This window comes from Eublepharis macularius, chromosome 10 (assembly GCF_028583425.1).
Source record: "Eublepharis macularius isolate TG4126 chromosome 10, MPM_Emac_v1.0, whole genome shotgun sequence".
NCBI lineage: Eukaryota > Metazoa > Chordata > Lepidosauria > Squamata > Eublepharidae > Eublepharis > Eublepharis macularius.
The window spans coordinates 90645303-90665050 of NC_072799.1; the positions used below are offsets into that span (position 1 = coordinate 90645303).

The window sequence follows — 19748 nt, forward strand, 5'->3', positions numbered from 1 at the left end:
GCCATTGTGTGATGATTTAAATCCTGCAGTCCTGTGTATATTTATTAAGCATAAAATATGCATAGGGTGGGTCTGCATATTCTCTTTTTCCTGTCCTGGGGCACGTACACTGATTGCACCTGCTAAAGAAACTTAGCATGGACACTTAGCATTCACATGACACTCTCAGTGTTCACAGTGCCTCACATGTAGCATCAATAGTCTGGTTAGGGAGGCCTGATGCTGCAGGAGAGATGGGCTGAAGCTGAGAGAGTGTCTTGTGACCAGCAGAGATGGTGACCATGTCTGTGACCAGCAGAAATCTCTCAGCTTAGCCTATATGGCATCAGCCCCCCCAATAAATCAGAAATAGATCTTCCTATTTTTTCTTCTGTGGTGTAGAAACCCCAGCCTTTTGTACTTCTCATTCCACGTACCAAACAACAGGAGGGGAAAACCCAGGGGGACTGAATGCAATCTACTCACTCAGTACAATTGATCACAGATCAATACAAAGTGGAAGTGCTACGAAGTGCAAAGATATAACAATAAACACAATGTATACTGAAACATCTATTGTATCATTTCAATTACAATAATTCAACAGGGATCCACCCCATGTAAATTTCAAGTAGTCTGACTCAATGCAAAAATCCAAAATTGCATTTCACAGTTTGCCTGTGAAAAGAAAACACAGTATTATTTACAAGAACCTACTGATGAACTTACTCTATTTAGTTACCTTATTGTATTTGAATATTGATTTTGGATTTATTGTAATTGCCAGTTCGGTGTAGTGTTTAAGAGCAGCAGGACTCTAATCTGGAGAGCCGGGTTTGATTCCCCACTCCTCCACTCGAAGCCAGCTGGGTGATCTTGGGTCAGTCACCGCTCTGTCAGTGCTCTTTCAGCCCCACCCACTTCACAGGGTGATTGTTGTGAGGATAATAATAGCATACTTTGTAAACTGCTTTGAGTGGGTGTTAGGTCATCCTGAAGGGCGGTATATAAATCGAATGTTGATGTTGTTGTTGTTACCACCACCATGTCAGGGACAGAGGTTCAGCCTCCTGGCCATTTTTTCCTCTACAAGCATGGGCATTTTTTCCCTTGGAGTAGCTTTAAAACATACAAACTCCCATCTGAACAACACAACACAACACTCGATCTTGCTGCATGTACAAAAGTAGGCTCTTATGGAAGCAGTTTCAGAGTCCTTTCCTAACACAATTCAGGCAACTTTATATATAAATAGTAATAATAAATAGCAATAATAAACTGACAGCTGATGGATTTCCAATATTATTTACAGCCAATTAAAATTCAGCAGCACTTTCAGTTGGCTTCCTACTTAAATCTTGTAAAATGGAAAGTCACAAGGTGACAAAGATTTAAACTTTCCAAGCATTAGATATGTTGGGACTAATGTGTCCATACATAAAGTTTCTGGAGTATCCAATATCTGTATCTGGAGTCTCTAACAGCAACTCTTTGAGTTTGTTCTGTGAGAAACAATTCAAACCACCCGGAGGCAGATCCCCTGATACCTACTTCTGCCTCAAAAAATTTCAGCAGAATGGCACAATCTACTGTGTCAAAGGCTGCAGATAGATCCGGGAGGAACAGCAACGAAGCATGGCCTTTGTCTACATGCAGGCAGAAGTAATCAATTAGTGCTGTTTCTGCCCCATAGCCTGGCCTAAAACCAGACTGAAAAGGTTCCAAAGCACCAGAGGTGTCTAAGAAGGCCTTTTCTCTTTATTCTTGTTCCCCCTCTTAATCCTCTGAAGACAAGGTTTTCAGAATGTTTTTTTCCCACTTCCAAATAAAAAAATTATTCTTGATGTTCATAAGAGGAAAGCTTGCAAAGTAATGTTTTTCTTGGACTGTGCTGCAAAATGCAAATGCTGGCTACTGTTAGTGAATGTGCTATGAAACCAGGATTCCACCCAGAAATCAGGAGGCAAAACGGCCCTCAGAACAGCTGCAGGGGGCAGTCGAGGCTTGCACAGTGCTCCGCTTTCTGTAAGAACTCACGGACTCCCACTCCCCCCCCCCAGTAATCTCTGCTGGTTTCTATATTCCTTACACCTATTTTTCATGCATTGCACATGAATACAACATTGCTCCAGTGTGCAGCCTTTACTGTAAAACAACAGTAAAGATAAAATAAGGGAGTCAGACCCCAGGATAAAAGCAGCTTTGTGCTGGTGATGGCTATTCATAAGTAGCCTAATTATAGAGAACTGCTTTAGGGTGACAACAGAATCAGTTCGGATACAATAACATTCATGTGATGGTGGGGGGGGGGTCAAGAGCCAACTGCATGGGTTGTAGCCCCAGATATATGACATAAATGCATATATCTGGTGTGATTTGTACTCCTGAAAGCAACTGAATCACCCAGGAGACTTAAAGAATGCTGTTGCTGCCCTGGAAACGTGGGTGTGTGTCCTTCACATTTGTAGGACGTGGTCCTATGGGGCTTGCACTAGAACTCTTCCCACAGATGGAAACACAGGCTTTCATTAGGTCTGAAGTTGCTAGGTACCACTCACATCCTTGAAACAATCTGCAGGCAGAACTAAATGGATGACAAACCACAGGCTTGCCTCTGAAAACAGCAGCCTGGTGTTGAGTTCTCCTTCTAAACATAACCATGTCCTAATATAATTTGTGCTGTGTGTGTTGCCTCACTCTAGCAAGCATCCCCAGTGATAGCAGGGCAGGGAAATGTAGGACAACCGTCACTTCTTGAATTGCTCAAACTTGACCGGGGCCCACCTCCTTTCTTTTCAAGGAAACTAACTTTGTTAAGGACAGCCTTGGATATTCCTTCTCCACAGGGAACTTGGGAGTACAAAACATAATTAGGATATCAGCACTGTACAAGACAAAGCACTGCTTCTAGATGTAGGCAATGTATTTATTTCTCACGTATTTCCTATAATGAGCCCAAGATAGTGGCAAACGTGTGTTATGCCTGAAACAGCTCACCCTCTGCATCCTACCCAATTAGACACAAAGGGCTGGTAAATTTTAGTTTGCTATTATTACTGAAATAATGTTATTATTGCAGATATATTGTCGAAGGCTTTCACGGCCGGAGAACGATGGTTGTTGTGGGTTTTCCGGGCTGGATTGCCGTGGTCTTGGCATTGTAGTTCCTGACGTTTCGCCAGCAGCTGTGACTGGCATCTTCAGAGGTGTAGCACCGAAAGACAGGGATCTCTCAGTGTTAAACTGTGGAGGAGATGTTTGCAGGTGTTTTATATCTACTCAGAAAGGTGGGTTGGGTTGTGTCATCCTGTAAGGGTTTCCCAGGGTGTGGAATGCTAATGGAGTGCTAATGCTTCACTGTATCCTGAGGAGGTTCTTTTGCATATGGATTGGTGCTTGATATGCTAATCTTCTCTGCAGGGCTATTGTGGGTTGTAGAGTCTTTTGTTAGCCTGGTGTTTTTCAGAACTGGAAACCATGCTCTATTCATTCTTAAAGTCTCTTCTTTCCTGTTGAAGTTTTGCTTATGCTTGTGAATTTCAATGGCTTCCCTGTGCAATCTGACAAAGTAGTTGGAAGTGTTGTCCAGTATTTTGGTGTCCTGGAATAAGATACTGTGTCCTGTTTGAGTTAGGCTATGTTCAGCCACTGTTTTTGCCATATATCAAAGGAATCACGGATCAGATGTGGAAGCTTATGAAAAAGCACAACCTACAAGCAGTATTCTGACCCACCAGAAAAATACAGCAGACGCTACGATCAGCAAAAGACAGTAGAGACCCCCCCTCACCTCTGCAGGAGTATACCGTATACCCTGCAGCTGTGGACAAGTTTACATTGGGACCACACAGCACACCATCCAGACAAGAATAAAAGAACATGAAAGACACTGCAGACTTGGACAACCTGAAAAATCAGCAGTATTTCTCCAGCGACCACCACCCAACTACCTCCAGAGATATTTGGCAAAGGCTGGGTGGTAGATACCCTTTGTCGGGGCATGGCTATCTCCAGGTGGCCGGCAGGGAGGCCCAGGGGCGTCAACCATATGCCTGGCGGAACAGCTCTGCCTTACAGGCCCAGTGGAAGGATAGCAAATCCGGCCGGACCCTGACCTCTTTAGACAGAATGTTCCACCAGGTTGGAGCCAGGACCGAGAAGGCCCTGGCTCTGGTCAACGCTAGGTGGGCCTCCCTGTGGCCAGGGACCACCAGCAGCTGTTTGTCACTGTATTGAAGTGCCCTCCGGGGCTCATACAGGGAGAAGCGGACTCGTAGATACGCTGGTCCCAGTCCGCATAGGGCTTTATAGGTTAATACCAGAATAGGTTAGGATTTCCTTGTAGTACAAAATGAGAGTTTTGGATAAAAGCAGAGTATAAAAACAGAACTGCCATTGTGGAAATGCCTGGAGTCATTTTTCATATGCTGAACTGAGGTCACCAAGATGAGTCTTTAAATTCAACTTGAGTTTCAAGCAGCTCTTCACACATTGCCGAAAAACAAGTAAATGCATAAAATATGCCAAAGGCCCATTATATGAGGATGAATGCATTATCACTAGTCCATGCCTTTTTTCCTCCAAATGTGAAATGACAAGACTCTCAGTTTCAGTTGCTCGCACATTGAGATTTAATCTTGACCTGCATGAATAAAAAGTTGCCCAGAGCTATCATTGAGCTCTGCTGCTCTCAGAGGCCAGGCTTGATTGCACAATTGCTCTGAATGTCAGGTTATGTATAACATGTGAAAACTCTGGGCTGTTAGGTAGATCTGGGAAAAGTTGTTGGCCCTGCAGCCTTCGTCTAAATGTCTGATTGCAATACCCACAGATTTGTAGAAATGCAGGAACATCAAAGCAATGAGATTATAATCCACAAAGAATCATTCCACTGAATCCTCTTGGACTATGATGCGGTTTGTATTTTACAGACAGAAACCATGGAATACCTTCTTGCAAATACGTAGGACTTTTGAGTTGTAATCTAATTATCAGTTCCGTATGCTAACGGTGATTGAGTGCCTATCAATAGGACACTGAAATGGTGCCACTCCCAGCTAAACAAATTTTTAAAAATTAATTAAGAAAAAGAACCCCTCCTAATAATTTGATATGGACTAAAATTGCTTTTACACACAGAGTTTTGAGGGCAGTTCAGCAACAGACAAAGGGGAATGGGGGGTGGGGGGAGAAAGGCCAGAGGGATGGACAAAAGGAAGTACTTCTTCATACAGTGAAGAGTTTCAGGTGGGTAACGGTGTTGGTCTGCAATGGAACAGCAGGATTTGGCCAATAAACCGTAGAAACCAACAAGATTTTCACAGTGTAAGTTTTTGAGAGTCAAAACTCTGAAGAAGGGAGCTCTAATTTTCAAGCTTATCCCCTGAAAATCTTGGTGGTCTCTAAGCTGTCACTGGACTCAAATCCAACTGTTCATACAATGGTCGAATCCACATTCACCCATTACCCGCATGTTTATCGGATATCTTCCGTTTGCCTCCAATCCGCGATTTTTTCCTCTTCGTTCACATTCCTGCTTCCAATCCGTCTTTCTCGTGCGTCCCTCCGGTCACACAGCCGCTCGAAAACCGCTTTTTTGGGCGGGACCTTTTTCCCCGCCCATTTTTTTAATTTTTTTGAGCGCACTTTTCCGTTATTTCGATCTTGCCTTATAAAGAAACATCATTGAAGATAATGATGCCTCTCTTTCCCCCACTGACAGCACTGATGGCTCTCTCCCGTTTCTTTTTTGGAAATTTGGAAGCATGTGGGAAGCTTTCGTGGGCATTTCCTATGCAGGACAGTTCAGTGCCTGAATTTTACTGAAGTTGCACTTCCTTGGAGTGTCATTATTTCGATATTTCATAATTTCGATATTACAGTAACGTAAAATAAAAAAAATAAAAAACAGTTAAAAAGGAAGTTTCGCGAGTTCGTTCTGAGGATGGATTCACCCCAAAATGATTTTTCAAACTACCAGATTTGATTCAGAAACAGCATAATCAATAAATCCAATGCTATGAAGTCAAAAACAGTCTTTTGCAGACTACGGAGCACTTGCAAGTTGAATCAGCCAATAGGAACTCTCAGAACGGCCAGAGAGACAGGAAGGGGGGTGGTTTTTAAAAAAACCGCGTAAATTGCGCATTGGCCCGTTTACGGCCACCGTGAAACTCCCGTTGAAAACCTGTGACCACATATTTGGGAGAAATGCGAATGAAATGCGTCTGTTTAATGAGGTAATGTGACCGGCACTCGGGATTGCGTGGGGAATGCGGGGAACATGCAACTTAGAATGAGTAATGTGGATTCGACCCATGAGTAAGTAAATCTGGAGTGCCAGGTCCCCCCGTTTCAAAATGGGGGAGGCAGGAGGGTGGCGTTTTTTTTGGACAGGTTCTTACATATTCATGTGTTTGGGGCTGACTTTTGCTGAAAGGGCCTTGGTGTGATACATGACAATAACATACTCAGGGGGGACCCATGCATGCCCCAGTGTCCCTGGCCTGTGACTCGGGCCATTTTCACACATCTTACCAGCCATGCGAACTCTTGCGATCATGCCACAAACTCGAGTCATGACAGGAAATCGCGCCAGGAAGACGCCATCGTTCTGGGAGTTTTGCACGATTTTGTGCGGCCGGTAAAACGTGTGAAAACGGCCCTGGTCTGTCTCCCCTCGTTTCCCCCTGCTGTCCAGATGAGCAGTGGGGGGTGGGGGTGACAGTGTGGGGATGGCAACCCTTAATTAAACAGTGGAACTCACTGCTAGTGGACATAATGATGGGCTTAAGCATTAATGGCTTTTTAAGGGATTAGTAGATTAATGGAGGATATGTCGATCAGTGGCTACTAAGCATGATGAGGTTTGAAGACGTCAAACCTCTGCATGCTAGCATTCAGAGGCAACATTAGGGGAAGGTCTTAGAGCCAAGCTACAAGTGATGAATGACGCTTGAACGGCAAGTGAACAGACTCACATGTATTCCACAAGTGGAGCGCAAGTGAACAGGGAGGAATACACGTGAATCTGTTCACTAGCCGTTCAAGTGTCATTCGTCACTTGTAGCTTGGCCCTTTGTCTTTGTGCCCTGTTTGTTGGCCCTTCAGGGCAACCGGTTGGCTGCTGTGTGAAACAAGACGGCAGAATTGATGGACCAAAGGGTCTCGGCTGGCAAGACTCTTTGGGGTTATTATTAGCCTTCTTAAGCTCCTAAACACAGTATCTTGGAGGGAGAGAATAGAGTTGGGAAAATGTCCACTAATTTAACCCTCTTATTCCTGGAGTCTGTATGGGCCACCCGCTTGTCTTTTTCTAACAGGAAGAGAAAATGTACTTGCTGATTCATACAGTCTTTGTCTGGGATCGGTTTCTTAAATTTCCTTAACCCTAGCCATAGAAAGTACAAAATATGCATTTGTTTTGTCACGGGCAGAGATGTTTGTATAGTATCATGGTTCGAGTGTCAGCTGTGGACATGACAGATCTGGTAGTAGTCTTGTGAGATACAATGGAAAACTCCTTCTCTGCTGCTTAAGGAAAGGGCAAAATATAGACCCAGTTTGGTGTAGTGGTTAAGAGCAGCAGAACTCTAATCTGGAGAACCAGGGTTGATTCCCCACTTCGCCACTTGAAGCCAGCTGGGTGACTTTGGGTCAGTCACAGCTCTCTCAGAGCTCTCTCAGCCTCACCCACCTTTGGGTCAGGGTGATTGTCGTGAGGATAATAATAACACACTTTGTAAACCACTCTGGGCCAAGCTACAAGTGACGAATGACACTTGAATGGCAAGTGTATTTCTCCCTGTTCACTTGTCCTCCACTTGCGCTCCACTCGATCCACTTGCCGTTCAAGTGTCATTTGTCACTTGTAGCTTGGCCCTCTGAGTGGATGAGAAAGGTGGACTATAAACGACACACAAACAAACAAACAAACAAAATAAGTTGTCCTGAACTATGTTACATAAAATGAATGTTGTTGTTGTTGTTGTTACTAAGGTTAGTGAGATCTAATTGTGTAAAATTGCAAAATGACCTCTCAAAGCACTTATTTCAGTTTGCATATGTGGTAGAATGCTTATTTGGGATGCTAATAATAACTTTAGGCTAACATAGCTCTGTTATCCCTAGAAAACATTCCACTTGCATTTTCCCACTTGCATTTTGCCCTCAAGACCTCTGCAGTAGAGGTGGGCACGGACTGGGAAAACCGCGGACCACCGGCCTGTGGTCCGTCAATTTTCACAGATCATGGACCACAAACTTTTCACGGACCAGCCCCATTCACAGACCGCTTTGTGTTCGCGAACCACAAACCGGGCCAGACCGTGCAAAATTTTGGTCCATTTTCTGGACCGTGCCCACCTCTGCTCTGCAGTTCTCCATAATCTTTTCTAGGTTCATTAACAGATCATTTAGCAGTCTTCATCCAAGTACATTGGGTTAAGCTGCATTGAAGTATAATGAAGAATATTGTGTAGTTCGTTTCTGAACAGCAAGAGGATACATCAAATGCTTAATTTCACTGTGTTTGACACAACTGTGAATGCAAATACTAACTCTCAGTGGAGAAGGGAGGCAAGCTGTTGACATGCACTTGCTCAACATACAATTCAATTATTTTTCTCCATGTCCCCTCAAAAATGTTATATCTGGACATTTGAAATGGCCTGGAGAAGATACCCTGAAGTGCACAGCAAGCAGCTCACCATCTGATAACGGCCCCCATATAGAGTTATTTAATACCATATCCATGTGGAATCTGTATTATGCGAACTACCGTTGGACAGGGCTGATAAGTCTAAGAAACATTAGCTTGCAGCTTGGACTGTCGGAATTAGCATATGAGGTGAGTGCTCAAGGGAGGCAATTTTGTGACAGCTGCGGAAAGGGGCGATTGTCCTGAGTGTCAGGTAGGAAGGTGTGCCACAGGTGACTGCACACCTGAAGTGTGGCTTTTCTTGTGTATGTGCCCAGAGAGGAAAAAAACACGGGCCATTTTCACACTGCTTACCTTCTCTCAGAACGACCCGGAACATCGCACAAAAAACATGGAAGATCACGTTTTCTCGCGTGAGATTTGTGCGATGGTGCGCAAATCTCACGCGAGAAAATTCGATCTTCCACGGTTTTTGCACCATGTTCCGGGTTATTCCGAGAGAAGGTAAGCAGTGTGAAAACGGCCATGGTGAGGAATTGTAGAAAATGATTGCAAGCAAGCCTGAAAGGCCCAGAAGGCAGCCTAAAACAATCTCTGACTTGACTGTATTTTTTAAAGCCATACTTTCTAAGCTCCTGTCAAGGTTCTTGATGAGCTGCCTTAAGCACTTGTAGTGTTCTCCTAAGCAGAGTTATACCCTTCTAAGTCCACTGAAGTTAAAGGGCTTAGAAAGCTGTAACTGTGCTTAGGATTGCACTGTTGGTTGTCTCAACTGGCTGAAATATTCGGTTGGTAAGGATGGGGGTGGTGGGGAGGGACCGGTTACACATTACAACGTGATAGGAATTCTTTTGGGGACAAGAAAGAACAAGTTTAAAGTACACCAACAGCAAGAACATTTCCATAACTAGGAGATTTAATCATGGGTGGGCGGGCGATATACAGGGGTCTCAAGTACCCACTGGCCACAGGCTGACTCCCAGGGATTTGCCCCTTTGCCTACTGATCCACCAGTGATCAACGGGAGGTGGCGAGCCCCTTGGAGGTTGCCTGCTATCAGCAGGCACACTGGGAACACACATGGTGCGTGCTCCCGAGGAAGGCAGTGATGTCACTTCCAGAAGTGATGTCGTGCCAGCCATGGGAGCATCCCTGCACTTTGTTTGGGGCTGATTTGGGCCCCAAATGGGCCAAATCAGCCCTGTGCAGAGCACAGCAGTGCTCCCACGGCCAGCGTGAGGACATTACTTCCGGAAGTGACGTCATTGCACAAATGCCAACCCCACAAGCAACATGAGGTAAGTGCCAGGTCCCCCCCCCCTTCCCATCAGGAGGGTATACAGACCTGGCAATCCTAGTGATATTCCTACAGTACTTTGAACTTTCAAGCCAGCCCTAGACAAGCGTCTCCCTCCCACAAGCAGCAAATAGAAGAGGCAACAACAGCCAACAAGAAAACCCATCCCACCAGTGCTATTAGTGGTTCTGTGTTAATATTTGTGTATGTGAGCCCAGGGCATGCTTAAAGAGGTACCTAGCGCACAATAATCATTACAGCACATGTATTAAAATCAACTTTATTCAATCTGGCATAACATCTGCAGAGATTTCATATACATTATGCTATTAGCAACAGGACTAAAACAGGAAAAAGGAGGGGTAATAGCAGAAAAATGAAGAGCGAGACTTGTTAGAGAAATTTCTCAGCAGCTAAGAGAGAGAGTAGTCCCCTGCCTCTGAAGTCATGTGCACTAAAATTCTCTGGAGGGTAAGGGACTGTGTGGACCAATGTTCAGGCCTCAGTTCTAGAAAATCCTGAACAATACTTTGCACAGGTCCAGAACCCATTTATACTGCAATTGGTCTCACAAAGGACATTAGGGTCTCCAAGTAGGGTTCCCAGGTACCTGCCTGTGGCGGGCAAACTCCCAAGAATTTGCCCCGCCCTGTGATCGCCCAGCAATTGGCAGGAGGTAGCAAGCCCCCTGGAGGTTGCCCATCACGGGCAGGCACCCAGGGAATATGTGCTCCCTGGTGGCACAGTGATGTTACTACCGGAAGTGACATCATCGCACTGGCCGCAGGAGCATCCTCACTGCCCCAAATGGGCTGTATCAGCCCCATTCGGAGCACAGGAGTGCTTGCATGGCTGGCGCAGTGATGTCCCTTCTGGAAGTGATGTCACGGCCTCAGCCCATGGCGCATCAGCCCCAAAAGACCGTGTGCTTGATGCAAGATAAGTGACAAGTTGCCTACCCCTCCCAGCAGGAGGGGAGAGGGATCTGGCAACCCTGTCGCCAAGTCCCCATTGAGAAATTCCTGAAGATTTTGGGCTGGAGAGTGGAGAGGATGGGGCTTGGCAAGGAAAGGGGCCTCTGCAGGGTACAATGCCATGCAGTCTACACCTCCCCCCCGCAAAGCCATTTTCTCCAGGGGACCTGATGTCTGTAGCCTGGAGGCCAGTTCATGGCAACCCTAAAAGAACAGGGGGTGGGGGGCTAAGAGGCATTCCTTGTATTTCAGTTGGCTTTCAGTCAAAGAGCCCTTACTCAGAGAAAAATGGGCTGATAAAACGTTACCCTCTACTGTCTCCATTGGGAAGGCCAGACTAGGCTTGCCACCCCCTTCCCCCACCTGCTGCCCCCTGGCCCCATTCACCTGGCCAGTAGGGTTGCCAGGTCCCCCGAGCCCCCTGGCGGGAGATGAGGGGCCTGCCATTTACTAAGCTAGGTTCCTGGTCCTGGCTTGCGCGATGATGTCACTTCCAGGAAGTGACGCTATTGCACAGGTCAAGTGGCAGCCTGGGAGCGCTCCCATACTCACCAGGGGGCTGAATTGAGCCTGCTGAGGGAAGCAAATTGGGCCGCTGTGGGTACGGGGGCATGCTGTGTCGCCTGGGGGGCACCCCAAGAAGTGCGTCCCTCTGCTGGCCAAGTAAGTGGGGGCAGAGGGGAGAGGGAGCCCTCCACCCTGGGTGGGGAATGGCACCCCTACTGGCCAGTGAGGGGGAAGAGCAAGGAGGGAGCGCATGCATGTGCTCCCGTGCTCCCTGTTGTGGCGGAAATGGAGGAGCCACTGGGTGCGCTGAAGCGGATTCAGTAGAAATCACTCTTATGGAGGCAATTTCTACTGAGCTCAGTTTCAGCTTGCCCAGCAGCTCCTCCATTGCTCTGGAAAAGGAGGCTTTGCATGCTTGGTAGAAAAAAAAGTCCTGATCCTCTAGCAGGAAGCTATAAGTGGCCATTGGGGTCTGTTTGACAGCAGGTCCTGCATATCTGCCATGTAGGGCCTGTCAGGGCTTGCCACAGCTGCCGCTGGGCATGGCACTGGGCAGTCTGCCCCTGACATCACAGGGGGGCCAGGGATTCTGCAGGACCCTGCTCTGTGGAAGGAGGGGCAGTATACCTCACCCTGACTCCCTCTCAATCCACTCACTGGCCTGCTCAACCTGACCTGCTTACCCCCTGCCTCTTCCACCATCTCTTCCTCCCAAGACTCTCCTTCAAACCTCCACTCTCCTTCTTGCCTTTTCCTTGGCTTCTCTCCACTCCCACTCTGCTCCATCACTCCTACTCAAACCCACCACCGCAGAGCTCTTCCCAGCCACCCTTTATAGGGTTTCCTTTCTCCACCCCGCCCTCCTTCCAGGCTTGTTCCCTCTCCTGACTGGGCCCAGCTGTGCGTTCCTCCAGGTGTTTCCCTCCAACCACTAATCCCTCCTGGGCTCTTTTGCCTTGCTGGCAGGGTGGGGTTGAGTGCGAGCCATCCCCAGCTGAGGGCTCCTTGGCCTTGCTCACGAGGAGCTGCCCCAGCCAGCCTCTGTGCTATTGAGCTTGCCTGGCCTTGCTCACGAGGAGCTGCCCCAGCCAGCCTCTGTGCTATTGGGCTTGCCTGGCCTTGCTCACGAGGAGCTGCCCCAGCCAGCCTCTGAGCTACTGAGCTTGCCTGGCCCTGCTCATGAGGAGCTGCCTTAGCCAGCTTCTGCGCTGCCTGCTCAGCAATGCTGGGCGGGGCTACCCATCCCCTCCCCCAGAATGCCTGTGGCAGCCCTCCCTTGGCTTCTAGCAACTCCTGAGCCAGGCTGCTGTCTTCTAGCCATGGTGTGGCTCTGGGCTGCAGCGGCGGCGTCCTCTCCCTGCCAGGTAAGGGCTCTGCTTGGGCTGCTGCTGCTGGATCCACCTTCCCCCTGCTGTGGCCCTTTCCCTCCGGCCTGCTTAGCCCCCTCTCTTTCCCCTGGAAGGTGGGGCTGGCTGGTCTCTCCTTGCCCCCTCCACCCCTCTGAGGTCCTGGCCTTTTGCCCCCTCCCCCTGGAGTAGGTAAGTTCTGGCCCTGGTTGCCGGCTTGGGGGGTGGAGTTGCTGCCACCCTTTTGTCCCCTGCTGTTCCCTCTTGTCAAGTCTGGGGGCTGGGGCTCAGACCCTGGACAGGGCCCTCATATGGGGTGGGGATAGGGATTCCATTCTCTCAGTGGGGGCGGAGGATTCCCTGCTTTCACCTTCCACCCCCCCCCCCGCCACCATTCACCAGGGGGGGAATGGGCCTCCTGGGTGCATTCCTGGGGTGGCACTTCGACAGCACTCCCAGGAGTGACAGCATTGTGCTACCCCGAGAGTGCTCTCAGGCCTCGCCATCGGCCAATTTTGGCCCCAAATGGGCCTGTTTTGGGCTGCTTGAGGCAGTGAAGTACGCAAGTGCCCCTGCAGCTGGGCAGTGACATCTGGAAGTGATGTCATCGCGGGGGTGCGAGCGAAAGGCACCATGGGAACACCATTAAGGTAAGCATCAGGTCACCACATCCCACCAGGGCAACAGAGGTACCTGGTAACCCTAGTTGGGGAAGGGTATACTTTACTGAGGCCTGTAGGTTCAGAGGGGCCTGGGCTTGGCCTGGGCAGCAATCCCCATACTGGATCCTTGCTAATACTATATCTTTGTAAACTTATATTCTTTTACCCCATGACATTGTTTATGGAAATGTTCTTGACACTGTATGGAAATGCCTGCCCTTGTCCTTGCCATTAATTGTACTAATCTCACACTATGTAATCCGCCTTGAGTCTCACTGAGAAAGGCAGAATATAAATAACATAAATAATAATATATCGTCCTTCAGGACAACTTAACACCCACTCAGAGCATTATTATCCCCACAACAATCACCCTGTGAGGTGGATGTGGCTGAGAGAACTCCAGAGAGCTGTGACCAGCCCGAGGTCACCCAGCAGGCTTCAAGCGGAGGAGTGGGGAATCAAACCCAGTTCTCTAGATTAGAGTCCCATCGCTCGTAACCACCACTACACCAAACTAGCTCTCCAGGTTGCCATTTCTGGAAGAGCTCCAGAGCAGGTGGGAGAGGACTGCAGAGCCCCTGAGCCTCTTCCCATGCCTTCCCCTCCTGGTGCCAGCCAGGTGAGTGGTGACAGGGAAGTGGAGGCTGGAACGGGGGGCGGGGGGGGCGGGGTGGGTTGGAAACCCTACCCTGCCCCCACCTCCAAAGCTTTGGGGAAAATATGTTTCACTTTTATTTCCCAAGCAGCCCAGACTGTTTTCTCTACAGGATCCAATGCAATTCTGAATATCTGCAATGATAAAATTCAGATGTGAAAATATTCAGACTATTTCAAATACATCATTATTCAGCAAACTCCAAATACTTCCAAAATCTGAATTGCACAGTCCTAACAAGAACCCTACGGCCCAAAGAAGTGAGCAGAAGCGAGCATCTGAAGAAGTGAGCTATGGCTCACGAAAGCTCACACTCTACCGCGAATTTTGTTAGTCTGATAGGTGTTACTGGACTCATGCTCTTGACCCAAAGTGCACATTCTTGCACTGTATGCTGAGACATGTAATCAATACTGTCTTTGCCTCAAACAGGGACTGTAATTTTCCTCTGTCACAACATTTTTTGCCAATATGAAGGTGCTTATATGAACACAGTTGCTGGAGTTTTTCTCCCTTTTGGCCAATAAACCAATGAGAAAGTCTACTGGAATATGTTTTTGTTATTGATTCATATTGATTACTCTTAAATTGATCCCTATTTTATTCATACATTATATTCAATTAAGATTGTGCCTGTTTTTGCAGAGAAAAGAAATACAGCAATATTCTTCACAGATGCCTTAATAAGACATTTTCTATTCCTCCCACAACATTTTACTTTAATGTGGAACCTGATTTTGAAGTGCCAAATAAGATGTTTAATGCTTTATAATTGACAATCAGATCTGCATTTGATAGTAACTGAGAGTGGTTGGCAATACTGCAAAAAAGGATATGAAGCTAACAGTGTCCAATCCTAGGCAGAGTTACTCCAGTGTAAGCTCGTTGAAATCAATGGGCTTAGACTCGAATAACTCTGTTTAGGATCACTCTGCTAAACAATTCCAGGCACCCAAGTTACACATCACATGTGCTCTAACAGCCATTACTTACCAGGGCCATTTGTTAGTAATTGGAAGAATGACCTCCAACGAAGACCAGGGTTGCAGAGGCTGGCAATGGCAAACCACCTCTGTTAGTCTCTTGCCATGAAAACCCTGCCATTGACCCCTGTCACTACAATAGCCACCTTGATGGCCCTGATTGGGCAGAATGGTGGGTCCATCAATGTTGTAAATAAATCAAATAAATATAAATAACCATGTAACCCGAAAATAACTGGCTTAGGGTGCTGTACTTCATTTTCGGAGTTGAAGGCTGTGGCAATTTTCAGGGAACAGGAGCTTGGGACAATAACTCCAGTGACTGATGAGGCCCTTCCCTTATATCACTCATTGGAGCCATTGTTATTACAGGGCAAAGGATACCATCAGACCAGAGTGTCGTCCCTGTGTGTGCAGGCAGCAAGCGGTTGTATGGGATAGTGGTATGTAGTATGTGGGAAAGCAATAGAATTCTCTATCCCTCCTGCACCCAAAAAACTTGATGGCCCTTTTGTTAATTAATAATTATTAGAACTGTCATTTGGCTGTAGACAGTTTAATTGCACAGCCACCTGCCTTTTCCTCAGCTAGCTAATTACAGTTAAATACTATTGCGTCTTGCAAAGCCTCCATATAGAATTTTTTCCTGAAATACGGACAGAACTGTGAGACAATTTGCAACTGTACAAACAGAATGCATTTCTAAAAGGAAAATGCTCTTTAATATTTTCTTTTTCTTTCCCTGTAACAATAATAAACCAGAGCGAAAAATCCTTAAAAACAAACAAGTGTGGACTTAATTCTCAGTCCCTCCAGTTAAAAAATGTCTTCACCAATTCACAATGCAATCCTAAACAGAGTTACACCGTTCGGAGTCCATTGACGACAGTGCTTAGGAGGGTGTAACTTTACATAGGATTGCAATGTAAAACTGGCCCTCACATAGTTCAGAGCAATCCCATAAATTTATGGGATTATAGATTGTTTAATGCTGCAAACTGCATGACTCTACTGTGTGGCTTCTGCACCATAAATTCTGTTCCTGTGCACTTTTTACATAACCAACCTAAAATATTGAATAGCGTGAAAACTTACAGCTTTCAATTTCCAGTGTGCAATTTTGTTCATCCAGCGGGTATCTGCGTAGATCCATCATGCATGCAGCTGTGGTGGTGATTCTAAAAGATAAAAAAAACGTATATTCTTTTGAATGGATCTCAGATTCTCTGGAGAGCTCAGTCAGGGACTTGAGCCGGTCTGAGCCGCCTCAAGCAGGTCTCTGCAGAGCTGTCATATAAATTTGCGAAATAAGTTTTCTAAATAAATGTTCTAAACCAACAACTTAACTTTCTGATACTTTCTAGTCCAGTCTGCGCTTGCATCTATAGCACAAGCGGCAGGCACAAAGCTGCTTGGCACGGTATCATACTCAACACCAGGGCTTTTTTTCTGGGAAAAGAGGTGGTGGAACTCAGTGGGTTGCCCTCGGAGAAAATGGTCACATGGCTGGTGCCCCCGCCCCCTGCTCTCCAGACAGAGGGGAGTTAACTTTAGATTGCCCTCTGCGTGCGGAGGGCAATCTAAAGTTAACTCCCCTCTGTCTGGAGAGCAGGGGGCGGGGCCACCAGCCATGTGACCATTTTCAAGAGGTGCCAGAACTCTGTTCCACCGCGTTCCAGCTGAAAAAAAGCCCTGCTCAACACACATTTTTCAGGGAACATTTGAGGTGATCCAATCAGGAACTCTGCATACAATCGAGGGATTTGAGCAAGGGAATTTTGCTTGGATACTGTGTTCATATTGAAGCTTTCAGCATGCCTATTGAGCATTGGAAAATTATAAGCATGCTCATAATTTCATTCGTGAAAAGTTGGGGGCGTGTACCTGGAGCCATAAAGCAGCAGCGTATCTTTCCAGACCAACAGGAGAAGCCAACTTCTTGCAGCTGCTTATTTTCTGGGGGATGGCTGAACCTATTACTGATGTCCTGTTGCTCGTGTTCTTCTTAGGAGAGGGGTGTGACTTGTCAACATTCCTTGGTTCTTTGGCCAGTGACTGAGGTCAGCTCCTCTTCCTTATCCTTGTGTGTTTTATTGTTTTCTTCACTCAGAGCAGCACAGAATGCTAATGAAAAGATCCGTGGTGCAATGCGGGTGTAGTAATTTTTCAGGTGATTAGCTACATACTACCCTGTGTGAAAATGGGCTCACTGTTACTAATTTCTGCGGAGTGCTAGTTGTTCGAGAACCGCCGTCTTGGTTCTCAGTCTGCTTTGGATTACTGCTGCCTTCGCTGGTTGTTTGGATGCCTCCTGTTTCTTCTTAACGTGTACAATTAAAAAGCAAACAGATTGTTGCAAGCGTGTGCCCTAAATCTCCAGTAGCCACTCTTCCAAAAGAAAGCAGGTAACACAAATCTTCTGTGAACTTTCTGCTGCTTAGGGAAAACTCTGCTTTATCAGAGCCAGTTTCCCAAACTTTATTTAGCAGCTGAGTGCTTAAAGTCTCTGCATTAATATTTACCCTTTTATGAACGCTTCCACCCCCCCAAACCTTTAGAACTGTCTATAAAGAATGAATGCCTTTTACTTCATATAAGTCCGATCTCGTCAGATCTCAGAAGCTAAGCAGGGTCGGCCTTGGTTAGTAATTGGATGGGAGACCTCCAATGAAGACCAGGGTTGCAGAGGCAGGCAATGGCAAACCACCTCTGAGAGTCTCTTGCCATTTAACCCCCATAAGGATCACCATCAGGCAGCTATGACTTGAGGGCACTCTCCACTACCACTACTTCATATTTACAGCAGTGATGTTTTTCTGTGTAATATTGTTCAAAGATTCAGTAATGGATCATTGTTTAGTTGTTGGTTAATGTTTTTTTAATTTTAAATTTTTATTTGAAAGTAAAGAAAAACATCAAACAACAAAGACAATAAACAATTGATAAAATAATATAAGCAAGCTATATAACAATACACAAAAGCAATAAAACGAGAATATATAACAGCCTATTATACTACAAAACCATTGTTGATTTAGTAAGAGGTAGCCTATTCACTAGGCTGTCCTGTGCAATTGCCTCGGGTGTCAGAGGCACCAGCGGCATTATACCTCATTAAGGTCCTTCTCCTTCCCAAACCCTACGCTCTCCAGACCCCACTCCCCAAATCTCCAGGAATTTCTTAACCCAGAGTTGGCAACTCTAAACAAGTACATGTTTGAGATATATAAGCAGGACTGTGGTAAATCTGTTTTGTAGGAAGGCATGAACATTCACTGGCAAGTATTTATAAGACAGAAAATACCAAGTAATATTAGGTTGGATTTTGCATTAAAATACCCCACAGAGTTGAGGCCTGTTAAAGAAACTTCAGCACTGTTGGCCTTTTACACTGCAAGGCAATAAATAAATAAAGTAAAATTCATAACAGAAGTTCTGACAGAGCTATAACTACGGTCCTGCAAACAAGATGCCGCAATAAAAGTTGCCTATGAAATTTATTGCAAATAATAACAGTTCTGTTTGACAGAGCAAATACACTGCAAGTTTTTCAAAAACTCAAAAATGGGATCAGGAACAGCAAATTTCTTACAAATAGCACCGAGAAATAATGCCCAGAGAAAAAGAAGATTGAGAATTGTTCAGTATTTCTTAATATGAACAAAAAACAAGGAAATTGAGAACGGCACTGCAGTTCTTAATGGGGAACACAGTGAAGAAACAAAACTGGACGACGGTGGTGTGCTTTGTTTGTCCTTTTTAGAGTGCCCTTGCAGAGGGCAATCTCAACTCCCCTCTGTCTGGAGATCAGGGGGCGGGGCCGCCAGCCATGTGACCTTTTTCTCCAAGGGTAACCCACTGAGTCCCACCACCTCTTTTACCAGAAAAAATGCCCTGTGTACAGGCATGTGTAGCCCAGTGACTGTATGAAACCCCAAATGTGTATGTATTTTAGAAACCTCAAAGGGAGATGTTAAACAGACCACAATCTGGAAAACTGGGACTTCTTTGTTGCCATGACAAACAGAATGAATCACAGCTACTTTGCTCAGAGTGCCCATATTTCTATTGTGTATGATATGGTAATTTAGCCTGGAAAAGCACAGCATCTGGCAGTGCCACTGTTATTAGTCTCAACAGTGGAATTATTGCCCTGTCCTTGGTGGATGCTGAATCTAGTTTGATATCTTGTGCTTGACCTAAACAATGGAGAAAGGCCTTCTCTTTTTCTATTCTGCCAAGGGCTGGTGCTATTACATCTTCAGCTGCAGGTTGTTAGAGAAAGGAAATGCACAAACAGGCATTGTAACCCTCTCTGCAGGCCTATCATCTTAAGACCAGAACATGTTATGCTGTAGGTACTGGAGAGTGTAAAATAACAAAGATATTGGCTGATACCAGCTCTCAGAAATAGGGTTGCCAGATCCAGTGTGAGCAGTCCACCTTGCTCTCCTCCATGTTAATATCTGATTATGACTGGGAAAAATCATGAAGCCTTAACTAATACACTTCATGCTGCAAAAAGCCAACTGCCCAGCAGGGCAAAACATTGCTGGCTCCCCCTTGGGAGAGTGAAACATGAATGGAATGCGAACACATGCTGAGTGACTGGACGTGATTAGTTCCTGTCCTCCCAAGCTGTGAATGTGCTTTCCCTGACAAGAAAAATCAAAAAGAGTCCAG

The 19748-nt window shown here is 46.2% G+C and overlaps 1 protein-coding gene across 2 annotated transcripts in view; it reads right to left on the minus strand.

The window, feature by feature from the left end:
- GABRB1 (gamma-aminobutyric acid type A receptor subunit beta1) overlaps positions 1 to 19748 on the minus strand; it is a 165835-nt gene that overhangs the window by 16310 nt on the left and 129777 nt on the right. For both annotated transcript variants that reach the window (XM_054990168.1, XM_054990167.1), the window contains exon 5: positions 16161 to 16243. In XM_054990168.1, the coding sequence (XP_054846143.1) occupies positions 16161 to 16243 (83 nt within the window). The remainder of the gene's footprint in view (positions 1 to 16160; positions 16244 to 19748) is intronic.